This window comes from Nansenia antarctica, assembly GCF_963989245.1.
Source record: "Nansenia antarctica genome assembly, chromosome: 8".
Lineage (NCBI taxonomy): Eukaryota > Metazoa > Chordata > Actinopteri > Argentiniformes > Microstomatidae > Nansenia > Nansenia antarctica.
Genome location: NC_137678.1, coordinates 21,064,907 through 21,079,992, shown reverse-complemented (window position 1 = coordinate 21,079,992; position 15,086 = coordinate 21,064,907). Strand labels below are relative to the sequence as shown.

Here is a 15,086-nt window from a genome sequence, read left to right as displayed (position 1 = left end):
CCCCATACTGTTTCTCCTGAGACATCTACTACCCCCTTGTACCATTTCACCAATGTCTATAAATCTTTGTTCTTCTATGGCCCCTAGCCTATGCATAGACTACTTTTCCTGCTATGACTGTTGGGTAGGTGAATGTATGATTGTAAGTTGCTTTGGAATAAGGCGTCTGCTAAATGCCAAACATTTAATGTAGTGCTGGGCTGTGAGTATGGTGGATATCCCTGTGGGGGATCACATTGTTAAGCTTTAATTGAGTTAATATTGTAAATATTTAAATTACCTTTGAGGCACAGGAACTGGGGGAGGGGTCCATCTGAGCAAATCAGCATAAGTAATCATTCTACACCTGAGACCATGGAGACCAGTTCATTCTACACCTGAGACAATGGAGACCAGTTCATAAGAAAACATTCTACACTTTAGACAATGGAGACCAGTTCATAAGTAATCATTCTACACCTGAGACAATGGAAACCAGTTCATAAGTAATCATTCTACACCTGAGACAATGGAGACCAGTTCATAATCATTACACCTGAGACAACAGAGACCAGTTCAGTAATCATTCTACACCTAAGACAACAAGACACAAGTCCCAGTAGAGGACTTGAGTTGGGCCCTCATGCCACCCTCATGGAGTCAGTTTGGTCAGAAACATGCACACAAGTAAGTCTCTGGAGGTCATTCTGTAGGGCTCTGGCAGTGCTCCTCGCATGATGGCCCGTCTCCCGGTATCTCCTCTACGATGTTGAGACTGTGCTTGGACACACAGCAAACCTTGCGCCGGCACATATGGATGTGCCATCCTGGAGGAGCTGTACTACCTGTGCAAGCTGAATGGGCTGGAGGTAGCGCCTCATGCTACCAGTAGTGACAAGGGCACTATAGCAACATGCAAAACTAGAGAAAACTCAGTCAGGAAGGATAAGGAGAGAGAAACTGTCTGTGGCCACCACCTGCATGACCATTTCCTTTTTGGGGGTTGTCTTACTGTTGCCTCTCCTGTCCACCTGTTGTTGCTTTCATTTGCACCAAAGCAGGTGAAATGGATTAACAGAAAAATGTTTAAAGGAATAACTAATGAAGGGACAGATGGACAAAAACACTGAAGTAAGTATGGACGAACAGAGGGATGGAAGAACAACATAATGAACAGAGGAAAGAATGTAAGAAATGAAGAACAAAATAATGAACAGAGGAAAGAATGTAAGAAATGAAGAAGAAAAGAGTTGAAGAACAAACCAGGGCCAGCCCAAAGCATGTAGCCTGTTGTTTTGTTGTTAACATAGTTAACTATTTTCTAGGGTTCACTTTATTTATTTGGAATATTTTAGACTCTTAAATTGATTGTTCACTGCTATTTATGTCAAAAAATATTTTGGTGTTTATTTGTGTTCATTTGTCATTGTCTTTAGTTATAGACCTTGATATGTGCAAGATTGTTGCTTTTATAGTTTAAATGTTGACTATTATTTTGAATAATTTGCAGTTGTAAATTGTTATTTAGTTTCTACAGTAGCCTATAGCTGTTTTGTAGTTAACAGAACAATTTTCTAGGGTTCACTTTATTTATTTGGAATATTTTGCACTCTTAAATTGATTGTTCATTGCTATTTATTTGTCAAAAATATTTGGGTTTTTATTGGTGTACATTTGTCATTGTCTTTACTTAAGGCGCTTTTCCACTACGTTGCAGACCTGGTGCTGACCTGGTGCTGACCTAGGTCTGCCCGCTTCGGTTCCCTTTTCCATTCGTCGGTCCGGGTCGCTTCAGTCCAAGGTCCCAGGTACCACATCCGAGCAGGGTCTTTTTAATTTCATATCCGGGTGTTTGCCAGGCTGCGTGTGACGTGTGACGCTGCACACCGTTGATTGGTCAATGGACAATCGTCATCCCATGTCCCATCCCATATTATTTCTTCACAACCGCCATCTTGAAAATACCACATTCACTAGGAAAATGTCACTACATTTTCTGTAATAGCTTATTAATAAAGATTCGGAAAATTATTCTGACCATCGTATTATCTTAGTTTAATGTCATTTCAATGAATCATATAACTTTTATTTACAACAAGCACAACACAAAAATCGCTATTATGCACCGTGTTTGTCCGTGAATAACACCGGCTGTGGAGGTGGTAAAAAAACACAATACTCCTTTGCTAACTTCACCATCACGTTTGCTGTGTTTTAATTGTATTTCACTACACTTTGCACCTTAATAAATACCGTGATCTAATCTCTGTGTGTGTGTGTGAACCTAACAATGATGCCACAGTGACCTAAAGTAGTAGCCATCTCATATGCTGAGCATAACAATGCTGCTACAGTTCATAAAGCAGACAAGTGAAGGCAGTGGTTTTAAGGGTTCAAAAAACATGACTTTATTATGTGTAGAACAACATCTGTGCAGAACAATGTCCACTAGCAATGATTCAAACAGGCAGACAATCACAATGATGCTACAGGGAGGTAAAGTAGCGCATCAGCCCCTGACTACCAAAGTCTACCAAAGGCATTCTCAACAGCAACCCTTGCTCTGCTTGTTGTACTGTAGTTGTTCTTCAGTCAGTCGTCCGTTATCAGAAAATGGCTTCAAAAGCCAGCTTTGCAGGGGATATGCAGCATCCCCTAGAAGGTAGTAACCAATGTCACATCCACCAATGTTCCTTGTGCGACCTGAGAAAAGGTTTCTAGTGCTGGCTTGCTCCCACAGCCTGGACCGACGGAGAACACGGGCATCATGCATACTCCCTGTAAACCCTGTGCAGACATCCCAGAACAATCCCTTTCCATCTACAACGGCTTGCAGGATGATTGAGTGCCAGCCCTTACGGTTGAAATAGTCACAGTGGTATTCTCTTGGTGCCAAAATGGGGATGTGAGATCCGTCAATAGCACCAACACATTGTGGAACCCCCCATCTATGCTCGAAGTAGTCAGCCATTTCCTCAAACTTTGCCTGGGTTGGAACATGAATGAGTTCTGGTACTAGTATCGCTTGTACACAGTGGCGGGCGGTGCATTTCCCACCTAGGCCTTCAGTGATGTCCGACACAGTCCTACCTGAATTATTCTACCTCTTAATACCATCATTATGACGCCATGGCTCTAGAAACTAGACAGAAACACAGTATAACCGGGCGTTGCATCACCTTAACATAATCAGACAAGTACAACAGAGTTATATTAATATTTCCGAAGCATTTTTAATCAATAAATCCGCATTTACAATGAAGAGTGTGATCTTTAAGATCGCTTCGCTTGGATACTGTCAAAACTTTTAAATAAAAGGCACTTTTATCGTCAAGAAACGTGACAAAACAATTCAACAAGTCTCCTTGAGTACTTTTACTGCACAGCTGATTCACGTGCGCCACCCACGTAATCTCCACATCTCTTGCAACCTGCAACAGACGCATCAAACATTTATTTTATAAGCCTATATTTGTCATTTTAATTACCTATATATTAATTCGTTAATATTGAAACGAAAATAAAATGAATTTTAATTACCTATATATTAATTCGTTAATATTGAAACGAAAATAAAATGAAATAACGAAATAAAATGACAAAAATATATACAAATAAAATAAAAAATAAAATGCTTTGTACCTGCGCACTTGCTCGTTGAGCTGTAAATCCACTCGAGTGTCCCCAAAGGTGTTCAAAAGCACTGTTGCTTGTAAGTGCCCAGCCGTGCTTTGGTGTCTCGTTGCTCCCTTGGTTAGACAACTCAAGTTTGCAAAACCAGTGTGGCTCCAAACACCCGATCGATCTGTTGCAAATAGCAGGCATTGCCAGCAGTACAATTTGCAGTGCCTTTCGGAGCCTGTGAGCCAGGGGTACCGCTCGTAGTTAGCGATCTGAAAGTGCCGGACAAACCCTTTTCCCCGCTGAGAAAGGCTCGCAAGAGTCGGGGTTGGCCGTTCTCTGATAATGTCTATCTTTTCCTGGAAAGTTCTTCTAGAAAATGGCGTTGTTTTAAGATCTGCCACCACATCTGCCTCTTCTCCCCCTTCCGCCATTGTAGCTGATTGCAGACGGTATAAAGATACGCAAATTACCTTGCTACGCATCTCAATAGTGCGTATCCAATCAAAAGACGTGCTGGGTGCTGACATCAGATTGAGCCTTCCAGCAGGCGCCGTTGTTGATTTTGCTCGCATCTACGTAGGTTTACTAGGAACGCCACAGGTTTTCTCGTTCCAACGTTAAGTTACAGGTCGAATTCGCGGCACCGTCTGTTGTGAAGGCGGGCAGATTTGGGAGCCCCCTAGCAACACATTTTGATTGGATAAAAGCTCTAACATAAAGGCCAGCCCTCCAAATCTCAATTGGAGACTGGAAGCAGCGCAACCAAGAGGAAAGCTATGAAATGAAGAGAATAGACTATGGGGAATCATTAATACATATTTGTGGAAAAAATATATTAAATAAAATGTATATTCTGATGATGTTTAGGCCAGCAGAGAAGGCCTTGCTGGCCCTGACGGCACACCACTGCTTGTACAGCAGCGCAGAAGTCTCTCACACACCGCCACACAGTTGTGATACTGACACCAAACAGATGTGATACACTTCTGTACTCGGAGTTGGTCGCCAATTTCCACAGTGCCATCGCTACTCTTTTGTTGAGGGGGACACACAAACGGAAGGCTGTGTCTCGTCTCTCCATGGCTGGTCGAAGTTTATGGCACAGATACAGGAATGTTCCCTCCGACATTCTGAAGTTCTGTACCCACAGAGCATCGGTGAAAGAAGGGACCACGAAATCCCACCACTGGTTAGCTCTGTTGATGGCCCACGCTGACGGGGCGCTGCGAAGATTTCGCCAAACATTAAGCATCTGGAATAGATCAGAGATAATGTGTTTTGTCAATTCGGAATAAACCCAAACCAGTCATATACTAGAAATAGCTGTGAAGGATAACAAAACCCACCTGTGTTTGTTGTTTACGCCGACGATCAAAGCTCCTTACGACAGCCCACATCAGTTTCTTTCTCTTTTCAGCATTCCTCTTTAGAGCATCCTTCATTCGGTCTTCTCTCTTCTGTCTTCTGTAAAGTCTCTTCTGTCTTCTGGATTCCCTCTTCCGTCTTATCTCTTCTGTGTTCTGGATTCTCTCATCCAAAATACAATGTTTAATGATATACCACAGGCATAGGATAACTGCAACTTCCTCCATGCTGCTATTGTTGGCGCTGTGGTGTGTTGTGAAACTGTCTCGTGGAAATATACGTCACCACCATGGCGCGCTGTTATGACGCGTAACTCCGCCTACTATCGACGACTCCTCCTACTAGTCCGGGTCGGTTTGTGTAATGGAAACCAGAACAGATCAAAAGTGACCCGACCTGACCCGACCCGACCCGACCCGACCCGACCCGGGCCGGTCAATGGAAAAGCGCCATTATAGACCTTGATATGTGCAAGGTTGTTGCTTTTAATGTTTACATTTTGACTTCATTATTTTGAATAGTTGTAAATTGTTATTTAGCTTCTACAGTAGTCTATCGCTGGTGTTTGTTTTGTAGTTAACAGAACAATGTGTTCACTTTATTTATTTTGAATATTTGTATTTACTTGTCAAAAATATATATTTTTATTGGTGTTCTTTTGTCATTGTGTTTATTTATAGACCTTGTTATGTGCAAGTTTGTTGCTTTTATAAAACAATCTTGCTTAGAGCCACAAAAGTCCCAGGGCCGGCCGAATGAACAAACATGAACAAGGAAGAACAACAAAAACGAACTAACAGAAGAATGAAAGAATGGTTACACAAAAGAAAGAACAGGAGAACAAACAGAAGAATGAAAAAGATGAAGAACAGACAGATGGAAGAACTGGCAGAAAACAACAACTGAGGAACGAGCTGCTATCGGGAGCCAGTGAAGGGTGTGAAGGAGGTGGGAAATATGAGAGAATTTGAGGAGGTTGAAAACCAGACGGGCAGAAGCATTCTGGATGAGTTGCAGAGGTCTGATGACGGAGGTGGAGACTCCGGCCAGGAGTGCGTTGCAGTAGTCAAGGCGAGAGATGACCAGTGACTGGACCAAGAGTTGAGCTGCTTCTCTGGTGAGGAATGGACGTATCCTTCTGATGTTGTATGTAGAGGATGAATCTGCAGGAGCGCACTGTTGCTGCGATGTTGTCCGCACAGGATAGGCGGTTGTCCAGGATCACTCCAAGGTTCTTGGCTGTCTGGGAGGAGGTTGCAGTAGAGTTCTCAACTGTGATGGAGAGGTCTTGGAGAGGGCAGGGTTTCCCAGGGAGGAAGAGTAGCTCAGTGTTGTTAAGGTTGAGCTTGAGGTGGTGGGCTGACATCCATGTAGAGATGTCAGCAAGAAACGCAGAGACACGTGTTGCCACATGTTGGTCAGAGGGGGGGGGGGGAGACAGGAAGAGTTGAGTGTCGTCTGCATCGCTGTGGTAGAAGAACCCATGTGAGGAGATTACCGAGCCAAGAGACTTGGCATAGAGGGAGAACAGTAAGTCCCCTAGGACAGTCGTGCAGCTCGATTGTCATTTGCCAGAGAACACCAGGATTGGCATGTTCGCCATTGGCGCCCCGTTCTCACCACAGATAAGAACAGGTTCACACTGAACACATGTGACAGACGTGAAAGAGTCTGGAAACACAGTGGCAAACGTTATGCCTTGCTGAAATGCCTAACCAAGGCCTTGCTAAAATGCTTACCCAAGGCCTTGCTAAATGCCTACCCAAACCCATGCCGAAATGCCTACCCAAGGCCTTGCTGAAATGCCTATCTACCCAAGGCCTTGCTGAAATTACTACCCTAACATCTTTCTGAAATTACGACCCTAACATCTGGCTGAAATAACTACCCTAACGTCTTGCTGAAATTACTATCCTAACGTATTGTAGAAATGGCTACTCTAACATCTTGTTGAAATGCCTACCCTGACTACCCTTTCTTGCTGAAATGATGCAGAGAGAGTAAACCAAAACTACGGGACTATGGATGAAACTATGGAACTATGGATGAAAAATTGTGCTGAAATGATGCAGAGAGAGTAAACCAAAACTACAGGACTATGGATGAAACATTCTGGTGCATTCTTTGATGTACCCTGTCAATCCCAAATACACAATAAGAAAAATAATTTTAAAAATAAAAAAACCTACTCATTCTACTCTCACAGCTTTAGGTAGAAAGGTCCAATCCATGAATGCATGGTTGAAACCAATGGTCCTACCTGGTGATGCTTCCCAGTCTACGATATGTCATTATTTGAAGACCTGGAAACAAAATACAGGTTCAATTACTATCTCAGGGTGATTTTTTGGCATGTGTTACAATTCTCAGCTCTCACTGATCTTTTTTTAGCATCCTTTTAAACCAGATTTTAATATTTAACTAAACCCCCTCAAAAAAAGTTCGGAAACGTTATTTTGGTTGATTATTCCTCCCCTTTAGTAATACCAATTGGTATTGTATTTTATATCGTTGGAAAGACTGATTAGTCACCTTTACAATGAGGTACAACTTGTAAGGATCATGCATTCGTGGAATGAGCAACACAGCTAAACATGTGGGTAGCGGCCCAAAAATATTTGCCAAAATCCCCTATATTCTTCTGTTGGTATTCACTCTCGTTTTGAGTTGCTTGGTGGATTGGATGATGGCACTCTCCCACAGTAATAAGGAAAAAAACACATATTGGCCATTTTTACACTTTATTAATTTTACACTGTCAGGGACCTCAGTAGCGTGTGGAAGATCCATACGCAGTCACAACAGCTTGGCACCTCCTCATGCAGGTCACCAGCCTGGTCACACACTGCTGTGGGACGGCATCCCATTTCTCAACTAGGATTTGCCGCAAGTCAGCCAACATGGTTGCGTTGGTCACTCTGGCACGTACAGCACCCAAGCTGATCCCACAAGTGTTCAATTGGGTTGAGGTCTGGACTCACGGCAGGCCATTCCACCCTCTCCACTCCCAAATTCTGGAGGTGCTCTGTGATGATCCTGGCTCTGTGGGGGCGAGCGTTGTCCTACTGGAGGATGGAGTTAGGTCCCAGATTCTGGAGATATGGGATCGCCACTGGCTCCAGAATATCATTCCTGTCAATTAGGTGCCATTCAGGTGCCATTCACACACCTGTGACTGGCATACACCTGCCAGCACTTGAAGCTCAAAACGAGAGTGAATATCAACAGAAGAATATTGCAGGGGATTTTGTCAAAAACATTTGGGCCGCTACCCACACGTTTAGCTGTGTTACTCATTCCACGAATGCATGATCCTTACAAGTTGTACCTCGTTGTAAAGGTGACTAATCAGGCTTTCCAACGCTATAAAATACAATACCAATTGGTATTATTAAAGGGGAGGAAGAATTTACTGAAATAACGTTTCCAAACTTTGTTTTAGGGGTTTATTTGTATTGATGTTTTTTACTATCTGTGCTTTTGTTTTACTTTTTATTTATCCATCTATTCTTGTTCTCATGATTTGAAGGTGACATGAATTGAAGCTATATATAAAATGTATTACAACGTTTTGCTCTTACTGCATTCTATCGACAAATAGTCAAGACAGCACTTTACAGACAAACAGTTCAGTGTACCATTAGAACACCTGTGAAATGTATCCATTTTGGGGTTTTAAAACAAACATGTGTCCAGTGTGGTGGTAAGTTGACACCTACCATAAAGGTCTCCACCAGGACTGGGATTCTCTGAACCAGAACAGGAGCCATGAGATGCTGCAGACCTGAGGGAAAGAGACAACATTACCAGGGGTGCACATAACTGGTGCGCCAGTGCGCATGCGTCACCAAAATGCATCCTGCGCGGCAGATCAGCCGCATGAACGCGCTCTTGCGCACCAACAGCTGGAAGCGCTGGGAGAGGAATTTACTTCCTCAAAATACAACTGCTGACTGCTGCATCACTAAGTAACTATTTGCCGTCCCCGACGAGTAATCCATCGCAACAGTCGACCGACGACGACCACGGTGACTCCCCTCACGAAAACATTCGGAAAGTATCGTAAATCGTACTTTCATTCCGCGTATCGCGTATCGCACGGTTATCACGCCGCGGCGCCGCCACGTGAAAATTCAGTCCCGAACGACTCGGCGCTAAAAGGAAAAACAACACCAAGGGACACGTTTCTTTTCTCTGAAGCTTTCAAACGTTCAGACGTTTGTTTTACAGCTTCATTATCGCACCTCGACCCCTGACCCAGGGAATATGGTTGGGAATTCTATTAGGAAAAAATATATAAAAGACTTTGTTGCACAATCAAAATAATGAGCTATTTAAAGTGATAGCCTAACATCCTCTACCATGGTTGAAATTGAGGACAGTGATAACAGCAGTCAAGAGAGCAGTGATGATGATGATTAAGCTTGTAGCATAAATAAATGCTTAGGCTGTAACTTTTTGTTGAAAAGTTGATTTCAGTGTTTACAGAACAGAGCAGTGCTTAAAGAGATGGCAGTTGATTTCATTGTGTTTAAAGAACATACATTCAGTTAGTGCTTAAAGAGATGTCAGTTGATTTCATTGTGTTTAGGGTTAAAGGTTTAAAGGAGTCTGACAGACTTTCATGCTTAAAGAGCAGTCATTTGATTTTGCATTTGTTTATTTTGTTTTGCACACAATCATTTGTTCGTTCATCTTTATTTATGAATAAATGTCGTTTTGCTAGTATAAGTTATCCATGTATCCCTTTTTTATCCATCCTGTGGGACGGGTCGTGACTCGCGAGCTCGGGGAGCACCAAGCAGCATCCCTAGGTGCTCCTCTGAGCACTGGCCCCAAAAAGTTATGTGCACCCCTGAACATTACACTATAGGACACAACTTAACACTGTAGTGGTTTATTACATTTCGGCTGGGTTGCACCAACATAGATTAAATGAATGCTGTTTTAGACTTAAAATAGGGTTAGTAAATCTAGGTTTAAACTGGTTTATAATTGATCAGAGACGTTGTGTGTACATCTTAATTTTAACCCTGGTTAGTTAAACCTCTTTAAACAACGGTTAAAATAGGATTAGGCTAAATAAATATGGCCCTAAATAAAGTTAACGCTCAATCTTGTAAACTAGACACTATTTGAACAAATGCCTTTTTTTTAAACAGCATAGGCCTACTGGATGAAACTAAACTCCTAAAAAAAAGTTCGGAAACGTTATTTCGGTTGATTCTTCCTCCCCTTTAATAATACCAATTGGTATTGTATTTTATATCGTTGGAAAGCCTGATTAGTCACCTTTACAACGAGGTACAACTTGTAAGGGTCATGCTTTCGTGGAATGAGTAACACAGCTAAACGTGTGGGTAGCGGCCCAAAAAATGTGCCAAATAATTTTTTTGCCAAAATCCCCTGCAATATTCTCATTCTAACACAATAACAGTCAAACAGAGAAATAAAACGGCCGTTGGCTTCAACTAAACGCGGCCGTACCTCCGGTCAGCACACCTGCCAGCACACCTGCAAACTCCTCAACTTTCAAGTAGTCCCATAATAGTCTATTTACTGGAGGCTGAATGTTGTTGAAAAGTTGAGTTGTTCATGACGGACGGAATAACTAAGCTTGGACGGAGGTCTGAGGAGAACAAGACACAGGGCAGGAAGCGGCGACGCAGCTGCCTCTTGTAAACCTGAGTTAATGAGTCTCTTATGTAGGCGTGGTCGATGAATCCTATAGGTTGACAGTACCCTAGTTAATCATGTAACCACAAACTGTCAACTTGCCCCAAGGCCTTCTGGGACCTGCAGTTCTACCTATTCTTAGCCCAAACAAATTTTGTGTGAATTGATAAAAGTATATAAAAAGAGAGAGAGAGAGTGTAAAATCCTTTAAAGCCACACTGAGGCCAAGCTGCGCAGATGGGCAGATGGGCTATGGTGGGCAAGATGGGCTATGGTGGGACTACTCAACTAAATAATGAAGTTGCCAGACAACGCCACCCTGGGAGTTTCACCCAGGGAATTCAACAAAGGCACACAGGTTCGTTTCACTCAGTAGGTCAGAGACGTGGTTTAGAAATATAGAAACTTTATTTAGAAAATGTCAGCTTTAAGATCAAAACATACAATCAACTGTGTAAACATAACTTATAATACATACGATCATAGTCAAAGGTTCTAGAAAAGTAAAGATTGGAAATACAATCTGTCTAAAAAGACTACTCACATAGGAGATTCAAAGTCAGATTCTGAGAACAGTGTATACCAGTCCGACCTTTTATCAAATGGGGAACACTCACTGGTAAGTTATCACAACAAAAACATTCAATTTATAAACAGTGTTTTCCACAGGAACATCATGAGCTGACTGACCATTGGCTGAGTTCCTGTGGAACGTTATTTAAAAAATACACAACAAAACACTGGAAAGAAACATCACACAACAATAATGAAAATTACATCAAAATGTAAAAGTGGATTCAAGCAAAGCAAAACACAGGATACAAACTAATTCTGGGCACAAGTGAGGACGAGATGCGGTGAGACAAAGCGCAGATACAGGGTGGCGGGGTACATGACACTTTTAGTATAGGCCTCCGGTCTGTTGCTGGAAAGCATCGATTTGATCTTCATCCTCCATTTCCAACTGTCAGTTACAGGGTGGAGAGATATCACATCTGTTAGCTTCTGTTAGCTTAACTTAAACCGACCGATCGACATTCATGACAAACGTTTAACCGAAAGTAGCTAATACATGGAAAAACGGAAAGCTTGCGTTACAAAAATGTATTCCAGTCAACAGATTATTCCTTACAGCTCAGTACGGTGAGAAAATGATGAATGTTTTCTATTTCAACAACAATCTTACTTTTCTGGCAAAAAACCCAGAAAACTTTTATTCAACTGGGGGGTATTTCATAAACGTCGCTAAAGGAAAATCCAGGCTTATTTTTGATAAGTCTCCCGTTTCGTGAGACTTAAGCAAGAAAATAAGCCTAGATTTTCCTTTAGCGACGTTGATGTGATACCCCCCTTCCCGTTAAAGGCTCCAGGCGTACCTGTGCAGGTGTGTCCGTCTCCTTGATTGGCTGTCCGTCGAACCTGAACCGGATCCGTGTCATGGTCAATCCCTGCGGACACAGACAGACACGCGATTGGCTGTTTGAAACGGTTCGAAATGGTCCAGATAGCATGGATGGTACTGGTATCAGCTAGCTACCTTATCTGTACGTACATAGCTCATAACTGTACATAGCTCATAACTGTACATAGCTCATAGCTCTACTCTACTCTACCCTACTCTACTCTACTCATTGTTTACATTTTTCAATCAGATCGAAGAGATCAACAGCAGGATGTGTGTGTGTGTGGGGGGGGCGGGGGGGGGAAGCTCAACACTCGTTCACTCTGCCAATAAAACAATGTAGAGAACAAACCAGGCTTTGACAGGGGTGGAGCTTTGACAGGGGTGGGGGCTTTGACAGGGGTGGGGGGGGGGGCTTTGACAGGGGTGGGGGGGGGGGCTTTGTCAGGGCAGCTGTGTCTCAGGAGGTAGAGCCGGAGTCTAATGATCTCAAGATCGGCAGTTCGAGCCCCGGCTGGCCACATGTCGAGGTGTCGTTGGGCAAGACACTGAACCCCAAATTGCTCCCAGTGAGCGGGCCGGCGCCTTGCATGGCAGCTTGCCGCCATTGGTGTGTGAATGTGTGTGTGAATGTGTGTGTGATTGGGTGAATGAGAGGCCGTTGTAAAGTGCTTTGGAATAAGGAGCTATAAGTCAGTCTATATTAGTCAGTCTGTTTAGGGGCGGGGCCAAGCTCAGATAACAGACCCTTTGTGCTGCAGAACACTAACCTGCTGTGTAAACCAGTTCTAACTGAGTCAGGCCAGGCTAGACCACACCCACCACATAACATAACATCACACCCTCACATCACCTGTCTGTCTCTTACAGTAACTCACCTGTCTGTCTCTCACAGTAACTCACCTGTCTGTCTCTCACAGTAACTCACCTGTCTGTCTCTCACAGTAACTCACCTGTCTGTCTCTTACAGTAACTCACCTGTCTGTCTCTCACAGTAACTCACCTGTCTGTCTCTCACAGTAACTCACCTGTCTGTCTCTCACAGTAACTCACCTGTCTGTCTCTCACAGTAACTCACCTGTCTGTCTCTCACAGTAACTCACCTGTCTGTCTCTCACAGTAACTCACCTGTCTGTCTCTCACAGTAATTCACCTGTCTGTCTCTCACAGTAACTCACCTGTCTGTCTCTCACAGTAACTCACCTGTCTGTCTCTCACAGTAACTCACCTGTCTCTAATAGTAGACTGGGTTCAGACTCATCTGTCTTTCACAGTAACAGACTCACCTGTCTTTCACAGTAACAGACTCATCTGTCTTTCACAGTAACAGACTCACCTGTCTTTCACAGTAACAGTCTCACCTGTCTTTCACAGTAACAGACTCATCTGTCTTTCACAGTAGACTAGGTTCAGACTCATCAGTCTTTCACAGTAACAGACTCATCTGTCTTTCACAGTAGACTAGGTTCAGACTCATCTGTCTTTCACAGTAACAGACTCATCAGTCTTTCACAGTAACAGACTCACCTGTCTTTCACGGTAGACTGGGTTCAGACTCACCTGTCTTTCACAGTAACAGACTCACCTGTCTTTCACAGTAACAGACTCACCTGTCTTTCACAGTAGGCCTTCATCAGCTTGCTGAGCGGCGTGTGTCTCTTGATCTTGAAACGGACCACAGACCCGTCCTGTCCCGCCACCTTCAGGTTGATGTGGTCGTTGTTCTTCATCTTCACTCCCTCCTGGGGAACACAGACGTGGGGGGGGGGGGGGGGGGGGGTAGGGTTACCAAGTCTGTCAGAGACACCCGCTTTTCCCCTTTACTGTGTCCCCTATGACCTCTACTGCCCCCCTTGTACTGTCTCTCTGTTCACCAGTGTCTATATCAGGGTTTCCGTTCGAAAAAATTGGTGCCGGTCAAAGTGTCCGGAAAGATTTCAATGTGTCGGACAAACGGGAGAAATTACGGTCATCATATTCAAATATAATATAGGTGTTTGTCGCGGTGATTAGCTGTTGTGTAGCCTATATATGCCATTTAATGTCTATTTCTCATCCGATATGATTAGATGCAAACTATATAATAATATAGGCTTTCATGATTCGCATGCGCTACTGTCACCTAGCTCCTCTGTAATTTTTGCAGCTGTAATGTGTGAGAGCAGATCACCAAAAATCAGATAAAAATTGTATAAGTCTTGCTTGGCAATTGCAGCAACAGACTGCAACTGTTAGCAAAGAGACCATAGGGAATTATGATCAGGGGTGCCCAACGTTTTTACACTTCAGATCTACTTTTACATGTTTCAACATCACAAGATCTACCAGTCCCAAGTCCCAGTCTCTGTCCCATGATAAGTTGCATAAAGCTACTGTTCTACGGAATTTAAAATAAATAAATAAAATGTGAGGGGCGGCTGTGGCTCAGGAGGTAGAGCGGGTCGTCCAATGACCGCAGGGTCGGTGGTTCGAATCCCGGCTCCTCCTGTCCACATGTTGAAGTGTCCTTGGGCAAGACACTGAACCCCAAATTGCTCCCAGTGAGCAGGCTAGCACCTTGCATGGCAGTTGCTGCCATTGGTGTGTGAATGTGTGTGTGAATGAGAGGCCATAGTAAAGCGCTTTGGATATAAGCGCTCTATAAGTGCAGTCCATTTAGCACCCCACCGACCGTACCCCACGATCGACTGGTTGGGCACCACTGCTCTACATAGCCTATACTCTAAAGATATGCACAAATGATAGATGTCAAAATAATCCAAGAGATTTACCTTCCCCTGCAGTGAATCTTTGAGCGACTGGGCCTGCTTCTCCAGCATCCTCTTTCCTGAGAACACACACACACACACACACACACACACACACACACACACACACACACACACACACACACACACACACACACAGTTTTACTTGTGTTGGTTACTGGGGAAGTATTTGTTATTATTCAGGAGTACCTGAAGCCCAGGTATCAGTATCGGTAGTGAGATAAATCATTCAGAGCATGAGCATTTCCACAGGAATGTTATTATGTTTAATC

General features: G+C 43.4%; 1 protein-coding gene across 1 annotated transcript; it reads right to left on the bottom strand.

Annotated features, from left to right (window-relative positions):
- Window positions 1-6,532: 6,532 nt before the first annotated feature.
- LOC308164017 (small ubiquitin-related modifier 2-like) lies at window positions 6,533-14,865 on the bottom strand (the record flags this gene model as incomplete). Its single annotated transcript, XM_080538183.1, has 6 exons — window positions 6,533-6,610; window positions 8,688-8,752; window positions 11,557-11,608; window positions 12,021-12,092; window positions 13,657-13,788; window positions 14,818-14,865. 6 exons carry the CDS (start codon window positions 14,863-14,865, stop codon window positions 6,533-6,535), a joined length of 447 nt encoding a protein of 148 aa, XP_080394309.1.
- Window positions 14,866-15,086: the final 221 nt, after the last annotated feature.